The sequence below is a fragment of the Vipera berus genome (genome assembly GCF_964194415.1).
Source record: "Vipera berus genome assembly, chromosome: 7".
NCBI lineage: Eukaryota > Metazoa > Chordata > Lepidosauria > Squamata > Viperidae > Vipera > Vipera berus.
The window spans coordinates 31,370,803-31,392,751 of NC_138209.1; the positions used below are offsets into that span (position 1 = coordinate 31,370,803).

Genomic DNA, 21,949 nt, shown 5'->3' on the forward strand with positions numbered 1-21,949 from the left:
TAGCTTTTGCTCCAAATAACTGCTGAGAATTCATGGGCATGCATGTATGAACCCTTTTTTACTCATATTAACATTTTCTAAGAGGGTTATAGCTTTGAATTGTGGAATGAATAATTGTAACTTGTTTGACTAGTATTGGTCACTGATATTCTGTCACCATGATAAGTACCTGTATTTTTAGTACATGGATTGATTTAGCTAGTTTTGGAATGGTGTATCCTTATTTAAAATTTTTGATACACGGGCTAATAAGTACTTCAGTAATTTAATGTTTGTATCTTGCTTGCTTTTTTGTTAAGCTTTAGTGTACAGTTAGAAAATGATTTAATTCGCTTTCAGATGTCTGTAGGGATAGGTTTTTATCTGTAAAACAATCTGTCTATACTTGCCAGTCAGATAGTATAGTAAATATATAAATATATCCGAAGATCCTACAACTAGCAGCCAAATCCTTTCAGACGATAACTGCCTAGAAGATTCAGGGGTAGGCAACCTTGGCTCTTTTATGACTCGTGGACTTCAACTCCCAGAATTCCTGAGTCAGCATGGCTGGCTCAGAAATTCTGGGAGTTGAAGTCCACGAGTCATAAAAGAGCCAAGGTTGCCTACCCCTAGCCTAGTACTAGAGACTCAACCAGTTGAAGGCACTGAGACTTAACATTTGAACAAATTTTCAAAGGGCTGCAACATAAATCAGTATTTAGTTTTATAAATGTGAGTGGTTTATAATTATAAAACTTTTAGATTTTATCATCTGATTTTTGAATTTGAAACTATTTAATGTTGTTGTTTCTTCTGAAGCTATATTTTTCTTTAATAGCTAAACTTGTCATCCGATGGGTAGATATCACCCAGCTTGAGAAGAATGCAACTCTGCTGTTACCTGATGTGATCAAAGTTAGCACAAGATCCAGTCAGCATTTCTTTTCTGTATTTCTCAACATCAGTGAAACATTTAAACTAATGGAACAACTTGCTAATATAGCTATGAGGCAACTTTTGGACAATGAAAGCTTTGAGCAAGACAAATCACTCCCCAGACTTAAAAAGAAGTCTCCTAAAAAAGTATCTGCCCTAAAACGGTAGGATTTGGAATTAGTTGCTATTTTGCAGCCCAAACTAAGCAAGTTGCATGCTGACTTAGCATTATGCTTCAGCCCTGATAGATTTTTTTTACATGCGTTTCTCTTATTTTACATCTGTGTGTGTGGTTGGAGGGAGTGTTTAATGGGGGAACATCTATGAAATTGAAGGATTTGATTGAAAAAAATCAGCGTACAGCAGCATTCCATTTCTCCCCTTTTTATTCAAACTGCCAATAAAACACAGCATAAAACACATTTTTTTCAGCCTCAAGGTTCACAAGAATGATTTAAAGCCATCACATTGCCTACTCTTCCATTCTGAGCAGTGTCTTCCTCCTTCAGATAATACTTTGTTTCAAAAGTATGAGATCACTTTTCTCTCAGCTCGTAACTTTCTGCTCTAACCAATTTTAAATGGGTATAAGCATACAATTATAATATATGTTTAACATAACATAGTTGTTGCTTAACATCGGTAATTGAAAGGGGCAACTCCATTGCTGAGGCAGTCATAAAGCATGATGTCACATAACTGTGCTGATTTACAGCAACAGTTGCAGCATTTCCAGTTGTCATCATTAGGGGAATCCCTTGCATTGCAGTGTTCGGTGGTCATGTGATTGCCATTTGCAACCTCCTGCTGGCTTCCCAATTGATTTGTTGGAAACTGGCAGTTATGGTTGCAAATGGTGAATACGGGTAATCCTCGACTTACGAGCACAATTGAGCCCAAAATTTCTGTTGTTTAGTGAGATGCTTAAGTGAATTTTGCCCCATTTTATGACCTTTCTTGTCACCGTTATTAAGTGAGTCATTGCAGTTGTTAAGTTAGTAACACTGTCATTAAGTGAATCTGGCTTCCGCATTGACTTTGCTTTTCAGAAGGTCACAAAAGGTGATAATGTGACCCTGGGATACTGCTACCATCATAAATATGAGTCAGTTGCCAAGAGTCTGAATTTTGATCACATGACCATTGGGATGCTGCAATGGTCATAAGTGTGAAAAATGACCATAAGTCACTTTTTTCAATGCCGTTGTAACTGAATAGTCATTAAATGAACTGTTGCAAGTTGAGGACTATCTGTATATAACTGTAGAATGCTGCAAGCCATTGTAATTGCAAGCCACTTGCCAAGCATCTGAATCAGAATCATGTGACATTGCGATAGTCACAACTACAAGGAACAATCCTAAGTCCCCTCATTAAGCACTATCGTAAACATAGAACAGTCAGTGAACAAGTGGTTGCTGTGTGAGTTATGCTACCTATCCATCTACTCTTCCATATTTTAGAATTAAGAAAGGGATTAATATTTGTCTTTTTTTTTGCTTTTGCATTCAGTCAGATGAAATGACAGCTGATCTTGATCTGGCTGATGATTCTTTGAGTCAGAAAAACCTTTGGTCTTTTTTTTTACCAATGTCTTTAACCCCACCATGGATCCTCTGCAGTTAGAAGATTAAATCCATGTCGGTCCTTTACAACTTCAGCTCTCTCCCTCCCAGATTATGCCCTTAAATGCTTCGTGGACTTTAGTCCATTCACAAACTAATGAGTCTTAAGCAGTGTAAATCTTGCCCAATCTGTTATATTAATACTAGCTAGCTTTTGTCTGGTTTGAAACCAATCGTCTTCTTTTAGCAGCCACTAAAGCTTCTCTGTCTTAAGTATTCCATGGTCATCTATAGCAAGAGTCAGCAACCTTCTGGTCAGAGGAGATGATGGTGCTGCTGCCACCATTTCTGGGGGAATCGTGGTTCTGTACACAGCAAGGTGGCTGGTGAAGCCATCATTAAAATGGGTCCCTGAGGTAGTAGAATGTATTTTCTCTCTCTTGCTTGGTTGAGTAAATAAATTTTTGGGATCACAACCAGATGATTTTGAGTGGCGGGCCATATCTGGCCCGCAAGCAATAGGTTGTGCTGACCCCTGATTTAAAGGCTTCATTCTTTCTCAACCCATACGTGATCACAAATAGCAATTACATGATTGTGAGGAGACTGCAATGTCTGCAACTATGAGTATCCATCATAAGCACCCCTTGTTCAGCAGCTTGTAACTGCAACTACCTCTATCTATATCTATTTATCTATGGTCACAAGGAGTCAAAAATAGCATAATTTATGCCAAAAACAACAACTTCTGGCTGAGAGTCTTTCTGCTTGACCATTAAAAAGGTAAAGGTTCCCCCGCACATGCGTGCTAGTCGTTTCCGACTCTAGGGGCCGGTGCTCATCTCCGTTTCAAAGCCGCAGAGCCAGCGCTTGTCCGAGGACGTCTCCGTGGTCATGTGGCCGGCATGACTAGACGCCAAAGGCGCACGGAACGCTGTTACCTTCCCACCGTGGTGGTCCCTATTTTTCTACTTGCATTTTTACGTGCTTTCGAACTGCTAGGTTGGCAGAAGCTGGGACGAGTAACAGGCGCTCACTCTGTTACGCGGCGCTCGGGATTCGACCCGCCAAACTGCCGACCATCTGATCGACAAGCTCAGCGTCCTAATCCACTGAGCCACCGCGTCCCTTACCATTAGCTTGACCATTAGCTCATGGCAAAAATACAAATTTCCATCTTTCATTTGATACTGCTGTTGAAATAGCCTTTTCTGCCATTATATTCTTATTGCTCTAGTGTCCTTTGCTTACTCTGTTTGATCTATGAAATTTAAAAGATAAGGCATTTTGATTGCAGCTCATTATACTTTTTACCTGTAGGTTTGTTCCTTTAAACTATTCCATAAAACTCCATGCACTGTAGAAATATTACATCAACTAATATAACAAAGCAGATAAGATTCTACTGTCTACATCATGATCTCAGTTCCTTCTTGTTTCTGGTTGCACTTCTAGCTTTTTGATAGGACTGTTTTTAATTCACAGATTTTAAGACACAGTATGGCAGGGGTGTCAAACTGCTGGCCCGCGGGCTGTTTGCATCATATGGAGGCCGCGCCCACCCCAGCTCCACCCTTGCAGTAAGGTGTAAAAAAAAAGTATACTACTATCGCCATTAACACTACTACAAAAAGTCTGATAAACATGTTGAAGCAATTTTACAAATTTGTTTTAAGCCCTGTTAATATAAATGTTGCCATTTATATGTAAAGACTGCTATAAAAAATAGTTCTATAAAGAATATACTTCGTTGCTTATTTTTAATGCAAAAGCAAGAACTAAATGAGACGTGTGCATGTAATTGGAATATTGCCACTGAAATCTGAAATACTGTTTTTCAGGGATCTTGATGCCAGGGCAAAAAGTGAAAGATACCGCGCTTTGTTTCGGCTTCCAAAGGATGAAAAACTAGATGGACATACCGATTGTACTCTGTGGACCCCATTTAATAAAATGCACATTTTAGGTCAGATGTTTGTGTCTACAAATTACATTTGTTTCACTAGCAAGGAAGAAAATCTGTGCAGTCTCATCATCCCACTTTGGGAGGTCAGTATAAAACATGCTGGTTTTATTATATTGGGATTACTATGAACATTGAAGATATCTGTTCAGGGCAGGGGCCCAGCCCACAAGCATAGCTTCATCAGCGATGCCTGAAGGCTTGTTTGGAAGCCTCTCTGGCACTGGAGTGTGGTGCTAGGCCCTCCCCTGTTGGTCTGTTTTTGGCTTTGCAAAGCTTTTTGCTGCTTGTCTGCCTGTCTTATGGCGGACCTCTCAGGGCCTATCCCATCCATGAGGTACCCCATGCTCAATTAATGTCTCACATGTTTGTTTAACGGTGCCATCAGAGACCAGTATGTGTGTGTGTCATTAAGCAAGGCTGCCTCACTTAACGGTTGTCACCACTTGTAACCATAATGGGCAGCGTCCATTATGGTTATAGGTTGAGGACTACTTGTACACATGGCTGCTCACTGTTCAGTCAGCAATCCATGTATTGTTACCCCACTTATTGCACCACCTGTGGCATCACCCAATTGTCACAAATTTTCTCTGTGATCAAGAAATTACAATTTACCATTGGCAAGTGTGTCATATTTCTTTAAATAGCTGTCTCTCTTTTTCAAGAAAAAATTGAATACTGAATTCATGTTTATGGAATCATTTACAGATTTTATAACAGAAGGTCTCTATATTTTAGACATACTGTTTTATCAATAATTCACATTTATCAGGAATTAACTATTACTTATACATTTAAAGTACATCTAAAAACAACAATATAAAATAGAAAGAATAGAATAGAAAAGGCCATGACTGGCATACCATCTGACACCTAAACAAAGAACATTATAAACTATGAAAAAAATCATGTCGAGAATTATTACATTCCTGTTAACTGGAATATATTTCTAACTCATGAGTAGTTGTATAGTATTAAATCAGAGGTGTCAAACTGCTGGCCCATGGGCTAGATGTGTCATGGCAAAACCACATCCACCCCATTGCCGGCAATGGAAAAAAAGTCACAATGTGTCATGACACGTCATGTGACATTGCAAGTTTGACACCCCTGTATTAAATAAAAAGGAGCCTTTAAGTACCTAATATGCAGTTTGAGGTTTTTAAAGTGTAATTCAATTTATAAAGAAATCTTTTTCAGTTAATAAAACATTAAAACTCAGCTTTAATACTGGAGAATTGATCTTTAAATTTTTTAAAAAGTAAATTGAAAATGTTGCCCTCAAGTGCCTAATGTACTTTTTATGATAAAACCTCTAAAAGAAATTTAAAGTTAAATAACTTGAAGACATTTTCTTCTGTTTTAGAAGATTTTCAATGCACTTTAATTCAATTCAATTATTTCAATGAAATAAATGTGCATACATATGCATGCTTAATTATAAAAGAGAAAACTTAACACACTTAGCATGGGGTAATTATTCAGAACTGGAGTATTTGTAGAAAGTCCCAGAGTCTATATTTCGATTCTGAAATAAGGAAAAATGTTTGACATAGACTGAGACAGTTTTCTATGTTCATGTTATCAAAACAACTATTTTGCAGTAAGCTACTGCTGTAGGTTATATTGCCTCTCATGCTATTTCATTAAAATGTTATCTGTTCATTGTTAATGAACAGATGGATCTCTTATTACTGCAGAGTCATAACTGTGTCTAGTAAATCTGACAGGAAGACGATGAAATATTACATATTTGGATTATGTAATCTTTCCTTATGCAATAGTAAAACAAGTTCACTAAAAATTTATAATGCCCTCCGAGTTTTTAGAATTATAGCTTCTATAATCCTGGATCACTCATAAGAACTTTATCATTTTTTCAGTATTGAAAAACTGCAGTTATGTTGATGTGTGACCAAATTAAATATTCAATTGACAGAGAACTACATCTTCCAGGGTGTCCTTTCATTTAGACTTTCTTTATTTTGGTCCTCCTATTTCCATGTGTCCTATTAGGTGACAATTGTTGAAAAGGCAGATAGCTCAAGTGTCTTACCTAGTCCATTATCTATCAGCACTAAGAACCGAATGACGTTCCTCTTTGCCAACTTGAAAGACAGAGACTTCCTAGTGCAGAGAATCTCTGATTTCCTTCAGAAAACTACTTCCAAAATTTACTCTGAAAGAGAGATTTCTGGAAGTTACAACAGTTCAGATGATGAGGTGAGTAGATAAAGGTCACTTTGAGTTTAACTTGATTATATAATTGTTATCCCAGGCAAGATAATTACACTAAATCTTGATTTGCACTTTTCCATTTGTTTTGTTTTGTTCTAGGCCTTCGGGTTGATCTTGTTTTCTGGAGATTGCCTGTTTTCCTTTCTGTTTCTAGTGACTGCAAGTCCCGACTGTTTTCTTGGAAAAAAAAATTTGGAGGTGTTTTGTCAGTGCCTTCTTCTTATTGGTAGGGTTGAAAGAGGGAGAGTGGCAGAGAGTCATTCAACTGGATGTTTTGTGACAAAGGCAGGAATAGAACTCATGATCTCCATGAGTTTCTAGCCTGGTGTCTTTAACCACTACATCTAATTAGCTCTGTGTACTTGCCCTACAAACCATGATTTACCATTTTTTATAGGTTAGGTTGGGTTTGCGAAGACATGTAATAAAAAAATACTAATATTTGATTTTGCTTCAAAGATTTTCAACCAGTCTGCATATTCAATCCAATGTAGTAGAGCAGGGAGTCTGCAGCTTTGACAACTTTAAGACTTGTGGACTTCAGCTCCCAGAATTCCTCAGCCAGCTGGCTGAGGAATTCTGGGAGCTGAAGTCCACAAGTCTTGAAGTTGTCAAGGTTGCAGACCCCTGTAGTAGAGAGCAGATTTAATCTCAGCCTTAGAACCATTGTTCCATAATATGTATTTCTTCTGCTTAAAAAGACTGTTTTAAGATTAAATCTAAAGAAAAATATTGAAATTCACAATCTACCATCTTTTCTGAGACCACAAAATGCCAACCTTTTATTTTTGAATATTTACCAGATGGCAAATAAAATGCAAGGCAGCAAAATTCAAAGGAAGTATATTGATCAAACATGTATAATATTATAATACTTCTAAAAGCTATTTTGTGTGCATTAAAAATGAATTCAAAACGCAGAATTAGATCTTTAACCATTTTAAATCTTTGTTTTTCTTAATTACCTGAATGATTTATTTGCAGATGTTTGGTTCTTTCTGAGTATAGCTGATTTAGCAATAACTGAAAATTGTAAATAATCTCCCAATCTGGAACCCATCAATAGCCGTCTGTTTCTGTTGTTTCAATAGAACCATAAGAATCTGCCTACCTTGTGATGAAGTAAGTTAAATACAGTTCACAAAGCATGGAGGCAGATTAGAAGCTTATGAAAGTCTATTTTGAAATGGAAAATGACCAGAGCATAAGGGCACTTAAAGCAGAGTTCTTACAATATGTAAGAAGAAAATGTTTAATTCTGTTAGTCTTAAGATGTTTACGCTTGTCATGGAAATGTCACACTAATAGTGTTTTCAGTTTGGTGGTCTAAGCTGAACCACGATTCCTGTTATTCCAATTGTCTCTGATATTTGTAATTCACATACTTTGTTGGAGAACTATGAACTAACTTATTTGGTTAAAACAATTCAGCACTGAATTCAAAGAAACATGTACCAGATTTCACTTCTAGATAGTTTTATAAGTAGTGAGTCATTTATAGCAATTAGTGGCACATACCAACTGCAACATCACAAAATGGTATCCATTGACTTCCAAAATAATTTAAAAATATCTAATTGTTATGAGATGGGAAACTTGCAACATTTCCAGCTTTCATCAAATTATAGTTATTTTTAAATTTTGTTTAGTTGTTTCATTTGTAATATTTACTTTATTTTTATGGTATCCACAATGCAATATAGTGGTACCTTCCACCTGAAACGTGTCTGAATCTTTTGATTTATAGGTCTTTCCCCCACACACACACAACTACTATTTTAGCATCTCCTGCAGTTTAACTACAAATAGAAGAAACAATAAGTGCCTGTCATTAACTACAATAACCTTTTTTGAAAATTCCAACTGAACTGGAGCGTTCATTTATTTGCTTATCATTAACATAAGTTGTCGGAAACTGTAAGACGGAAAAATAATGTTTTTTCTTGAGCATTCTTCTAGCTTCTTTGTCTTCTTGACAGTTTTTCAGATCAATTTGGTTGCTCCCATAATTTTCCTACCCCAATTGTTTTCAGGATCATAAGTGGATAAGTCATTTAAATACTACAGAATGCCAAAGAAAAAACAATTACAAGAAAGTATGGCATTACTTTCCCTGGCAAGCTAAGAAACAATACGTTTGTGAGAATTTGTTGGGCCAGTCCTCTATATCAGGGGCCCCCTAACCCCCTATTGGTGGACTGGCACCAGTCTGCGACATGCCAGAAACCAGGCCGCACAAACAAGCAAAGCCCCATCCATGAGATGCAGGCAGCACATGAAACTACGCCCCCTACAGTCCGTGGAAAAACCTCTCCACGGAACCGGTCCCTGGTGCCCAAAAGGTTGAGGGCCTCTGCTCTGTATCAATTACAGTATGTTTCATAAAAATGATGGCACTCAGAAAGGAGAAAAAAAAGCTGTTCTGCTTACAAAAGACTTTACAAGATTACCATAACTTCAGTGCTCTTATAATTTGTTATTTGGAGAATATTTCTGGATATATAATTTTTAAGAACAACTTACAGTAGAGTTATTATGGTATAGATATACTGTATATTAGAAAATGATCAAAAAATATTTTATGAGAGGTTTAAACATTTTGCTTAAAGGGGGAATGTGTGTTTCTTCAAGTTTTGTTTTAATGCCAGAAATCCTCTGCAGTTTATCTGATTCTCAGTGATCTTATATGGATCCATATTTATAAGCAATTACTGTGCAGATCTCTAATTTGGATTAAAGGCTAGAGGGGGGCAGCCTTCCTTCTTTTGGGCTTCAAAAACATTTGGCAAAAGTGCACTTTTTCTGCTCCAGTTTCTTTTCATCCTCAATTGCTTGAATTACTCAGGCTCAGCACTAAAAGTGGGAAGAAGGAGGAATGGGCACTAGTATCTTAGCACTGTTTTGACATTGGTTGTCATTTTTTCCATTCTGTCCATTGATGAGCTCTCTATGAAGTACGTGGGAGCTGAAGTCCACAAGTCTTAAAGTACGTGGGTTCCCCATAACCAGCCCCCCTCCCCAGTTTCTAATTACATGAAGAAACTGAAGAAGTGGTAATGTTTATATCCTTGAGAAGAACAGAGCAATAAAGGATATCTGAAAGGCTTTCACGGAGAAAAGCTCAAGATCTATTCTCTGTCATGCCAGAATGCAAGAAATGGAATCATGGATATAAGTTACAGGAATGCAGATTTAAATTGTTTTCCTGCATTCAGACATATATTAGCTGTTTGTCAGGGATGCTTTAATTTGGAATCTTTTACCAAGCATAGGTTAAAAGTGATGCTGTGTGATTCCCTTTAGGTTTATTCAAGGGCAAGTAGTATCCTTTCATCAAGCCCTCAGAGAAGCCTGAACTCTGAGGTGGACGGAGACCAGCACTTCAACTTGAATGGAAATAGTGTCCCAACTGTAACACAGGCACTAATGACTATGTATCGTCGGCGTTCTCCCGAGGAATTCAACCCTAAATTAGTAAGTTGAATTAATATTTTTTGCTCCTAGTTGTATAGCAAAAATGCTGGCTTTGTTCATTTTAAAATATGTGAATGTAAATTGTATCCCCACCAGTTTCTTGATTAGGATGGTGGATGAAATCAGTTTTGAAAAATATTTAACATCTTAATTAATTTAAACTTCTCCCGGTTTAATACTTTGAAGAATTAAGACAGAACTTATTACAAATGAAAAAATAAGATGCATTATATCATTGATAAAGACTTTCATTGTTCTCTGATTTATTTATGTACATTATGGCAAGAATGACATCGTACAGTGATAGTGAAAGCATTTTTGGTTGAAAAAGATTATCACAAGTAATTGTTCCAGAGATTATTTTCATCATCTGTATCCTCAACTTCCACAGAGCTAATTAATCATGTGGCATCAAAAATGTTTTGTTTGAACATCAAAAAAATATGCTTTTGAAATTAACACATGACAAAAGCTTCATTGTAAGACTAGTGAGACATACCATTCAGTTATTTCATCATAATTGGCCACAAGATTAATGGATTCTATTACACAACAGGGTTTCCCTGTGTATTTTATGCTGTCATATCTATTACTTTTAAGGCAAAAGAATTTTTGAAAGAAGAAGCTTGGAAAATGCATTTTGCTGAATATGGTCAAGGTATCTGTATGTATCGTACAGAGAAAACAAGAGACCTTGCATTAAAAGGTATTCCTGAAAACATGAGAGGGGAACTGTGGTTACTCTTGTCAGGTAGGTATCAGTAGGTAATATACCTCTAGAAGTCTTTATCAGCAGTTGGTTTATTTGCTCCTGGGAGATTCATTATGTACAAAGTGGAGATCCAAATGTTGGCTGCAAGCAAATGGGAAGTTATAGTTGCATTGCCAAGCATTTTTATTCACCAGGACATTTCTCTGATTTCATCAGAACTAATTTGGTGGTAGATTTGTTTAGAATTGCCATAAATACAGATACAGAATCTAAATAAATAATTACTTTACAGTGTTAAAATCCCCCTGCCCAGATTATGGAATGAGTACTGTAATTTAAGGCTCTGGATAAACTTTGTAGACTAACAAGAGAAAGGCACATGTCTTAATATGTATTTACATTGGCTGTTGAAGTAGAGCTCTACTATCATCTTTAAATGAATTCATATATGCACATGTGGGTGCACAATATGCACTCCCACATTAGTGTGGCTGTGTGTTTGTGTGGTATTTTGACTCATTTAGAATAAATATTGTCACCCAACAAACTATCAGGAAAAGAAACAGATTAGCCAATTCGCTGGCAAATCAAATATCTGGCAATAGTTAATTAAAATGTAAGGTTTTTTATTAAAACATATTTTTATAGAGTTGGGATCCAAAACGACACTTTAGATGTACTCAGAATTTATGTATGTATGTATGTATGTATGTATGTATGTATGTATGTATGTATTTCAGTGTACTTATTTGCATTTCTAGGAGCAATAAATGAAATGGTTACCCATGCTGGCTATTATGAAGACTTGGTGGAGAAATCTATGGGGAAATATAATCTTGCAACAGAAGAGATTGAACGGGATTTGCATCGCTCTCTTCCAGAGCATCCAGCATTCCAGAATGAGATGGGTATTGCTGCTCTGCGGCGAGTCCTAACTGCATATGCATTTAGAAATCCAAACATAGGATACTGCCAGGTATCATAAAATAGATTCTTTCACTCATCCAAATGCTTTTATTGTTTTGTTCAGTGCTTCTCAACCTTGGCAACTTTAAGATGGGTGGACTTGAACTCCCAGAATTTCCCAGTTTTCTATATAACACTGATGCATGCTAGCTAATTTAAGTACAAATTCATAATCCATACATCTGCAGCTTTGCTAAGAAATGTAGCACTGATAATAGACTTCAATTCAGGAGGATGGGCTTCACGAACGCAACAAATCTTTCTATAGGTATACAGTATATAGCAGGGGTGTCAAACTCAATTTCATTGAGGGCCGCATCAGCATTGTGCTTGCCCTCAGGGGACCGGGTGGGTATGGCCAGGGTGGGCGTGGCCTACTGGGTGGGCGTGGCTAGAGTGCGTATGGCCTACTGGGTGGGCATGGCCAGCTCTACATCATTCGCATCAAGGGTGCCTATGGGGGCCTGGGCAGGAGTGGGACAGATCTAAGGGTCTCTGGCAGGAGGAGGGTCTCTGGGCCAGGGCCAAGGCAGTGGGGGCCGTTCCCTCACTGTTTCCAGGATGGCTTCGCGGGCCACATGAAACCACGGGCCGGATCCGGCCCCCGGGCCTTGTGTTTGACATGTCTGGTATATAGCATACAAAATACTTTGTATTCAAAACAGACTGTGCTATGGAGCTTAGAGAAAACTAATGAAAGGAAAAAAGTGCATTCATGTTTTGCATATTGCTTTATTGTTTCTCTGCATAATACATCTATTTTGTAGTATGTTACTTTGCAAGTTTTCAAGGAGGCCTGTAGAGAACAAAATACATGATATTAAAGTGTTTTTAACAATGATTTAATTCTCCAATGAAAAGGGCTGCATTGAGGTTTGCTGGAAGAGGTTACAGAAAATTTATACTTAGTCTCCCTGGAGACTTTATCTAGATCCAGTGTCTCAAACACAAAGCTTCAGAAGTATTGCATTAGCTTGATTAGTACTTCAATTTGAGGGCTATAACACTAAAGCTTTTTAATAGATGGATATAAAATTCTGTAGGAAATTTAAAAGATGTAGTTTTCTTTGATCAATACCCCATTATTCCCCAAGCTGAAGAGTTGTTCAGTTGCAATTCTGTCTTCTATTTTTTTTCCCAATCTGCCAAGTAGTATTGTGATTTGTGGTAAGAATAACTGGCCCGAAGTAAGTTTTCTGGTCTGAGAGTGAATTAGAACCTGAGTTTCCACAATTCTCATCTAAAGCCTAAAGCTTTCATTACACCATCTTGCTCTCATGGTGGTCCATTAAACCTAGCTGTAGCAAATGCATTAGTTTTACAAACAAATCAATCTGTGAAAGCTGCAAAGAGGCCATATCACTTTGGCCCCTGAAACTGTAGCATTTTTCATTAACCAGAATACTATTGTTCTGACTATTTTTTTCAAGGTCATAAGTAGGATAATAAAAGGGACGCGGTGGCTCAGTGGGTTAGGACGCTGAGCTTGTCAATCAGAAGGTCGGCAGTTTGGCAGGTCGAATCCCGAGTGCCGCGTAACAGAGTGAGCGTCTGTTACTCGTCCCAGCTTCTGCCAACCTAGCAGTCCGAAAGCACGTAAAAATGCAAGTAGAAAAATAGGGACCACTACGGTGGGAAGGTAACAGCGTTCTGTGCGCCTTTAGCATCTAGTCATGCCGGCCACATGACCATGGAGACGTCCTCGGACAAGCGCTGGCTCTTCGGCTTTGAAACGGAGATGAGCACCGGCCCCTAGAGTTGGAAACGACTAGCACGCATGTGCGGGGGAACCTTTACCTTTACCTTTAAGTAGGATAATATAATCTAGACAATCTTCCCCACTTGTAGCTGTCCAAAGTCTCTTTTTCTTTTTCTTTTCTATTGTTGCTAAGTAGAGAGATTTTCCTCAAGTCTTTTTCTTCTTTTCTTTCCTCCTTGCCTGACTGGTCTTTCCTCTTTCCTTTCTTTGCCCAGCAAAGAGTCTCTGCTTGATTTTGGCTGTCTATCCTATTACTTGCCCAGCAAAGAGGATCACATAGGAGGTGGCCAAACTCCACCAGGAGCTCATGCACCTATTTCTGTTCCTCAAGAGAACCCCAACCTTCCAGTCAGACATCCCTGAGCAAGCCTTAGTTCCTTATTGCCTTTGCCTGAAGAGTCTAGCACCCACTACAGAGTGAAAGGGCAAACAAGAGTTCCAAGGCAGTGCCCCTGTTTATTGTGAGATGTCTTGTGCACCAAGGCCATGTTTCAGTCAACCAGGCCCAGCTGTTGCTATGACACCTGCTGGGTTGGGCAATGATGAACTGGTAAGCTGCCATAGCCAGGCTATTCAACTTCTTGGATAATTTTCTGTGGCTTAATCTGGTGTCCCTGGTCATGTTGGGCAGGTCTTTACCTCTCACAAACTATGATTTTAGGCTACAGAAAATGACTTAGAGGGCTGCATGTTTCAGTCCCCTGAACTATTAGACAGTATCTATCAGTTATGTAATAAAAAAAGTCTTGGTGATCTTGTGATCCAGGTAATAGACTTTTTAAAACAGAAATTACATCTATAGGAATATTGTGGGGAGCAACCAGTGGGTCACCTTATTCATAAAAGCAGATCTGAAATATTTCTGTCATAAAGCATTTTAAAATGTTAAGACCATCTTAAGTCTAAGATATATTTTCTTGGACCTATATGGGCATTGTGTGAGCCCCCCAAAATGTTCAGCTTCTTTAAAGAGCAGTTAGGAAGGGGTGATCACACTGAATTGAAAGTGCTTTTCCCTGCTTTGGATCCCAACACTGCACATCGCTTGCATCTTCCTGTCCAGTGGAGGAAGCTCTTGTTCAGGATTCCAGTCAGCTGTGTTTTCCTAGAAGGGTCTTGTGATGTTTATTATCTGCTCTCCTTTTTGATTTTCTTTTCTGACCGATACCTAACATTCTGTTACTACTGAATGCACTTTGTCTCCATGAGGCAGTTTCTGGGAGCTATCATCTATTTTATATTATTTTATTTTATTTTATTTTATTTTATTTATTATTTTATTTTATTTTATTTATTTTATTTATTTTATTTTATTATTTTATTTTATTATTTTATTTTATTATTATTTTATTTTTAGTCTGGTTCCCTTCAGCCTGCTGATACTATCATCCCATTTCTCCACTGCCTGTTTTGATGAATGGCCCTCAATACTTGAAAATTGTCGTGTTAGAGAGAGTAACATTGGAATAATTTAGTTCTTTACAACTGGCACTAAGAAAATAAAATCTGTGGAGTCCATGCTCACAACACTAGGTAATATCAGTGCAATCAATGCAATATTTTTCCTATTCATGTTTTATCATTCCCCTCTAGCCTTTTAAAACTATAGTTAATCCCTCCAGTGATTTTCCTGTGAGAATGAGTGTTGGAGACTCTTTGGTTTTAAGTCTCATGGGAAATATTTTTGAAGTCTTAAATCATACCAACTTGCTCATTATACATCTACTGCTTGACAGAATCTGTTACAAAAAATGTGTCAAATTAGATAACTGTGTCTTAAATATTTTCTAGGCTATGAATATTGTTACATCCGTCTTGCTATTGTATGCAAAGGAAGAGGAAGCATTTTGGTTGCTGGTGGCTTTATGTGAGCGCATGCTGCCGGATTACTACAACACAAGAGTTGTTGGTATGTTAATAGGACTTTGTAAAAGGCTAATAATTGGGAAATTATTTAAAACTATCAAAAAGTTAAATTTGAGTTGCAAATTTGGATGTTTGAATCCATTATATGGCATGATACTAGAGCTAATTAAGTAGGTAGTTATCTAAGTTATATTTTTATGCTTTCTTATTTCATCTCACAGCTAAATATAAAGTATATGTATTTTGTTCCTAGCGTGTAAAAGAAATCCATGTTTTTTATAAACTGCAGATATTGCTAAAATTGTGTTGATTGCCTGGTTACTTAAATTGGAAAACAATTATTTAAGTAGGCTATTATTAATAATAACAGTATTTTTATTTACATTTATGTGAATCAGACAGCAAGTATGCATATTTTTAAAAAGGTCTCTCTTCTGAATGAGAAAATAGTTAATAAGTAGACAACCTTATGTCCCAAGATGATTTGGGCTGTAGTTTCCACAATTCTTCCCATTGGTCATGTTGACTGAGGCAGACGAAATTAAAAACACCTACGTGGACTACCTCAGTGCAATTCAACATGGAAAATGCTTCTACAGTACTTCATTTTAGTAGATGGGCATGAATACATATTGTGTTGATTCCAGTTTCACATATCAAATGCTGATTATGCCTTGCAGGTGCTCTGGTGGATCAAGGTGTGTTTGAAGAATTAGCTCGAGATTATATCCCACAACTCTATGACTGCATGCAGGATTTGGGAGTCATCTCAACCATCTCTCTTTCATGGTTCCTCACACTCTTCCTCAGTGTAATGCCTTTTGAAAGTGCTGTTGTGGTGGTAGATTGTTTCTTCTATGAGGGTATAAAGGTGATATTCCAGTTAGCACTAGCTGTGCTAGACGCAAATGTAGAGAAGTTGTTGAACTGTAAAGATGATGGTGAAGCTATGACTGTGTTGGGAAGGTAAGTACTCGAATTGCAGATTTTCCTTCCATTCAATTACATGCAGAGCAAGTCACCCCTCCACACACCTTTAAATTAGAAATTTTGCATTGCCAGAAGCTTTTCATATAACACAAGGAAAGCTTAGCTGTTAAGTGGAGGCTTTGAGCTTTTAGTGTCCTTTCTTACTAATTAGTCTCTGCTAGCCACTTTACTTCAGTGTTTATTTTCTTTTATTCTTTGTAATTTGATTTAATTATAAGAGGCAGTTTTCTACAGAGTTAAGTAATTCCTTTAGTGTAGCATTGTCATTCCTGGTCCAAAAAGAAGTCTTGCCCAGTCTTTTGCTAGAGGTTTTCTTGGGATTTCATATATGCAGAGCAGAACTCAAATATCTCCTTCAAATGAATATGTTTTTTATCTTTAAACAATTGCTGCTTCTGTTGCATTTAGTAGATTTAATCACACATAGGCCCATAACACTTGTTTCAAGTTTCAACTATCTTTGGATCACTCTGGAATGGTTTAAACCAGAAAACTATTTAAATGTGCGTTCTAAAGACTAAGCTTCAGAACTGTTGTGACTTTTCATGTGACTGTCTAAAAATAAAACATTTGTTGATATTTTGCTTCTTGAACCATGAGTATGTTTCAATACACTGCATATATTTCCAAAATGATAGAATGTTGGCAACAATATTTAGCTTGCAGGGAAATCCCTAGTGCAGATCAGACATACTTAGAATAAAATTGGGCCATTGTTGTCAGCCTGGCCCAAATCACTTCAAACTAATTGGTACTGTCCTTTTTGTTAGCAGGGAACATTGTGATTAGATATGACAAAGGCCCTTTCTCTATCTCTTTACAAAGTGTTGAAGAAAGCTTTGGTTGAACAAATCCATGATGGGTGATGGAAGCCTGTATTTGTGGCCCATTTTGACCATGGCATATGGAAGACTGTGACTTGAAATATGAGAGGATTAAATGCGCATGAAGTGACAAAGAAAAATAGATACACATTTGTTTTAAAACTAAGAGAAAGGAAAATATAATAGATCTGAATGAAAGTGGTGAATACTGCTTGATGACATAATAATGGGAAGAAGATGAGAGACTGCAGAAAAGTAACTAGGCCATTTGGAAATCCAAAAACAAATGCCAAGTGGGCACTGCTTAGAAGAAGAGCTCTAATATTTATAAATATTCTAATGTATTTCTAACTTTTTGCAGTATGCCTATGTGAATAAATGTAGGAGAAATTGTGGAATATCATGTACTTTTACACTTGAATTAAAACGTGGTATATTGTTTTTTTCTTGCCACCTCTAGATATTTAGACAGTGTGACTAATAAGGACAGCACCTTGCCACCAATTCCTCATCTTCATTCACTATTGAGTGATGACATAGGGCCTTATCCTGAAGTAGATATATTTAGGCTCATCAGAACTTCCTATGAGGTAATTTCATGAACATATTGGTAATTAAACATGAATAGGAAAACGACACACCCACCAACCAAATGACTTGTCAGATTCTAGTCCTTTCCTCCCTAATCCTTTGTCCTCCAAGATTGTTAGAATTTCATGGCTATTGTCTAGTCTGGTTAGAAATTCTGAGACCTTTTCTCTATTTCCAACACATGAAGTTGGGAAAGCTGCGCAGCACAGGAAGAGCAGGAATTATTTTTTAATTATATGTAGACAATCCATAACCTTTTAGAGGTATTTCCTTATCTGAAGATATAAACAGAATGACCATGGGTGGGCAAAAAAGCAGTGGGTAGCGGAAATGGCTTCCAGTTTCCTGTCCCCCCCCCATTTTTTTTGTAGGCAGCTAGCAGGGAGTGTTGAAAATCACAATTTCCTTAGTTGTGCCAATGCTTCAGTAGCCACAACTTTGAAAATACAACTGCTGTAAAGATTCTTAAAATTTCAATTATGTGGGAATAATGCACCCAGATTTTATATGCATACTTTAAATTGGTAGATTTGAGATACTTTAATTCAAAAATTTGTGTGTTATGATGTGTTGTTTGGGTTAATGGAAGGCTACAAACAGACAAACAAAAAGGAGAGTTTAGTAGTATATAGATTCTAAATCCCCTTATCTGGATGAAATCACTCTTGAAATTAATAGCATGCATTCCTGAATATAGGATTGAATTGGCAGTGATTGCAGGGTTTATTTGTTTTTATTTATTTATATCCCACCATTATTATTTTAACAAAACATATCCAACATATCTTCCTCCTCCCATTTTCCCCACAGCAACAGACCCATGAGTGGATTGGGCTGAGAGTGACTGTCCAAAGTCACCCAGTGGGCGTTCTTGATAAAACAGGACTTGAATTCAGAGTTTCCTGCTTTCTAGCCTGGTGCCTTAACCAGTACACCAAACTGGCTCTCTGACAACTGGCTTGTCCCAATTAATACATAAATAGAAGCGCAACAGCAATGAGGATTTTCCATGCATGATGGAAAATGAATAGAAGTCCAGTTTCCATGACATTAAAGAGGCACAATAGCACAGAGGAGCATATATAGGGCTCTAATTATTTTCTGACTATATTTAGTATGTAATCTATGCATTGCTGGCTTTAAATGTGTGATAGATTTACATCAAAAAATGAATTGTTGAGCTCGTCCTTCTTTCATATCTTATCCTTATGGAAGTCATACCCAGAACAATAGTAATAATATTGCAGTGTATATTTTTGTGGCTTTTTGTGCTCTCTTATTCACTCATTTAGAAGAAATAGTAGAGATCCAAGAGATCTACTGCCTAACCTGAACCTGTGGTAGAGATTTCTGCACCTGCAACATGTTGAAATACTGGCCTCTTTTATCCTTGCTCCACTCTTTCTAGTTGAAGAAAAGGAGTAGAAAACGTTGTGATCTCTGGGTTATGCAGAGATGCTTTTAGGACTGAAATATTTAAAATATATTGAAATTCTGCCTAATTAATTTTTTCTTAGATATATGACCTTAGTACTGTCCTTTTTTATATGATTATTTTTCTGTCATGTCAGAATATGTATTTCAATCTGCTATTTTTAAAAAGAAGATATAACGCCTGATTTTACACTTAGTCATACCTTTATTCATATATTAGGTAGTATATTTAGGCAATGTCTAAGTGAATTTTGTTTCTTAAATTTTGCAAGGAGAATGACTGTTATTTTTTTTCTTTTAGAAATTTGGCACCATTAGAGCAGATTTGATTGAACAAATGAGATTCAAACAAAGGTTGAAGGTAATTCAAACCCTAGAAGATACTACCAAACGAAATGTGGTAAGTTCTTGGGAGTTTTGTTCTTTGAATTTAAATATTAAAGATAAGTACATGTGTTTAAAGTGTCTCCTTTTTATATTTTAAAGGTACGAACCATAGTAACTGAAACTTCATTTACAATAGATGAGCTGGAAGAACTCTATGCCCTTTTCAAGGTAACCTTCAAATAGCTGTCTTGTATCTATGTTATTTATAGCAGATACTGCACTGCCTGTTTCTTACTAATTTCACTAAAATAATTAAAGAGACCAAAATGTGTTGCCGGAAAAATGTTTAATTTATAAAGCAGAACTTTTTCGTTTCCCCTTAATATACCGGGATATGGTATTTAAATTACACTTTAAAATGAGTGAAATGCTCATCAGGATAATAAATGTGACTATTGCTGTGTAGACAATCTTTTTGTGATCATAGTCAACAAAAAGGGACCCCAATTAATTGTTTTCACCCTGAAAAATTATAGCTGCACGCTTGCTGTAAAACCACATTTGAAGTTACTGAGTAAATTGTATCCAGAATATTCACTGGACTTGCAGAGTCAGCTTTCTTTTAAATCAAATATCAAATAATAATATAAATATATCTGAGACAACTGGCATTTTTCTCTGTCTGCTTAAAAAGGCAGATATAAATATAATCTATAAACAGAAACTCAAGATTTGTTGTTTACACGTATATACTAACCACTCCGGTAGGGTTTCTAGGCAACATCTTTGTAAAGCTATCTGGAGTCACTGAGAATGAGTTGGGTGGCCATATACATTTTCTTAAATAAATAAATAAAATAAATAAACATAGTGGACTTTCCTTCAGTGTGTTTTCATAGTAACATCCCCGTGAAATCAAGTAGATTAAGAGATAGTAATAGGTACAAAGTGATCCAGTGAGTTCCATACTTAGATAAGGATTTGAACTTGGATTTTTCCATTCCAGACCAACATTTTAATGCTAGGTAACTTGGGCTTCTAAATTATTCCTTGTCCCAAGTGTATGAAGTGACTAGGAGGCCACAGTTTTGGAACTCAATAACAGAAAGGCCTGTGACGATAGTAATGTGTAGGTAGAAACGTTTCTGGATGGAGTTTGTTATATTTCTGTGTCTATATTTACTTCCAAGAACTGTTAACACAATGAACAATATTATAACTAGAACTTGCTTATAACAATGCTAGTATCAGGCAGTATGAAAAACATTTTTATATTAAGATGTTTTTAAACTGCATAGACAGTGATAGATGTTGCTGAAATAACTATAATATAATAATTTCACATGCCTTATTATTCTTCTCAGGCAGAACATCTCACTAGCTGCTACTGGGGAGGCACCAGCAATGCCACTGACCGTCATGATCCAAGCTTGCCTTATTTGGAACAGTACCGCATAGATTTTGAGCAGTTCAAAGGGATGTTTACTCTTCTCTTTCCTTGGGCATGTGGAACTCATTCTGATGTTCTAGCTGCACGCTTGTTCAGATTGCTGGATGAAAATGGCGATTCCTTAATTAACTTCCGAGAATTTGTTTCTGGACTTAGTAAGAACGAAACTGCTTATCTAATGGCATTTGGTTCTCTTTTTTATCACCATTAACTATAAGATTATTGTCTTGGCATGCAATCATTTATGAGACAGATTTGCATTATAAAAGGTTATGTGTGTATTTGTATTTTTTTGCCATTGTTTATAGCTGGTTAATATTCTGTCCTTCAAATTCTCCTATTTGTAATCTATTAGTAGAAATACACCCCCCTTTCTGAGATTAGGTGATATATCTAAGTTAATGTTGATTGTTTTGGCTTTGACTGCACAATTCATTTAAAATCATCACGGATTATATGTGTACAGACCATCTCAAAATTTATTCTTCTTTATGAAGACAGGATTCAATTAAAGAACAGAAAATATTGAAACTGACCTTAAATCCCAGAATTAATCTATATTCGAATTGGTCTATATAGCAATTTTAAAGGGACAAGTAATCAGCTGAATTTGCTTACAGTATATACTGCCCAGTTGATCCAATGTATTTTATTTTTCTGTAAGATCAAAGGTTTACAGATAGGCCTATGTTATAGTGAGATAAAATGATGTTATTAGTTACTCCAGATAAGTAAGATACTACATCTTCATAATAATACAATTGTAGATTTTGACACTGAGCAAAATCCATCTCCTTGCAATGAAATCTCATCAGGCAAGGAGAGAAAACCCATTTGGATTTTGCTGATGACTCTATTCTACCCAGATA

General features: G+C 36.7%; 1 protein-coding gene across 2 annotated transcripts in view; it reads left to right on the forward strand.

Moving 5' to 3' along the window:
- The window catches only part of TBC1D9 (TBC1 domain family member 9), a 55,181-nt gene that overhangs the window by 27,400 nt on the left and 5,832 nt on the right, over positions 1-21,949 (forward strand). For both annotated transcript variants that reach the window (XM_081332600.1, XM_081332601.1), the window contains exons 5-16: positions 821-1,082; positions 4,325-4,532; positions 6,466-6,672; positions 9,991-10,161; positions 10,762-10,912; positions 11,635-11,849; positions 15,390-15,507; positions 16,145-16,430; positions 17,739-17,868; positions 19,605-19,703; positions 19,790-19,858; positions 20,995-21,235. In XM_081332600.1, the coding sequence (XP_081188726.1) occupies positions 821-1,082; positions 4,325-4,532; positions 6,466-6,672; positions 9,991-10,161; positions 10,762-10,912; positions 11,635-11,849; positions 15,390-15,507; positions 16,145-16,430; positions 17,739-17,868; positions 19,605-19,703; positions 19,790-19,858; positions 20,995-21,235 (2,157 nt within the window). The remainder of the gene's footprint in view (positions 1-820; positions 1,083-4,324; positions 4,533-6,465; positions 6,673-9,990; positions 10,162-10,761; positions 10,913-11,634; positions 11,850-15,389; positions 15,508-16,144; positions 16,431-17,738; positions 17,869-19,604; positions 19,704-19,789; positions 19,859-20,994; positions 21,236-21,949) is intronic.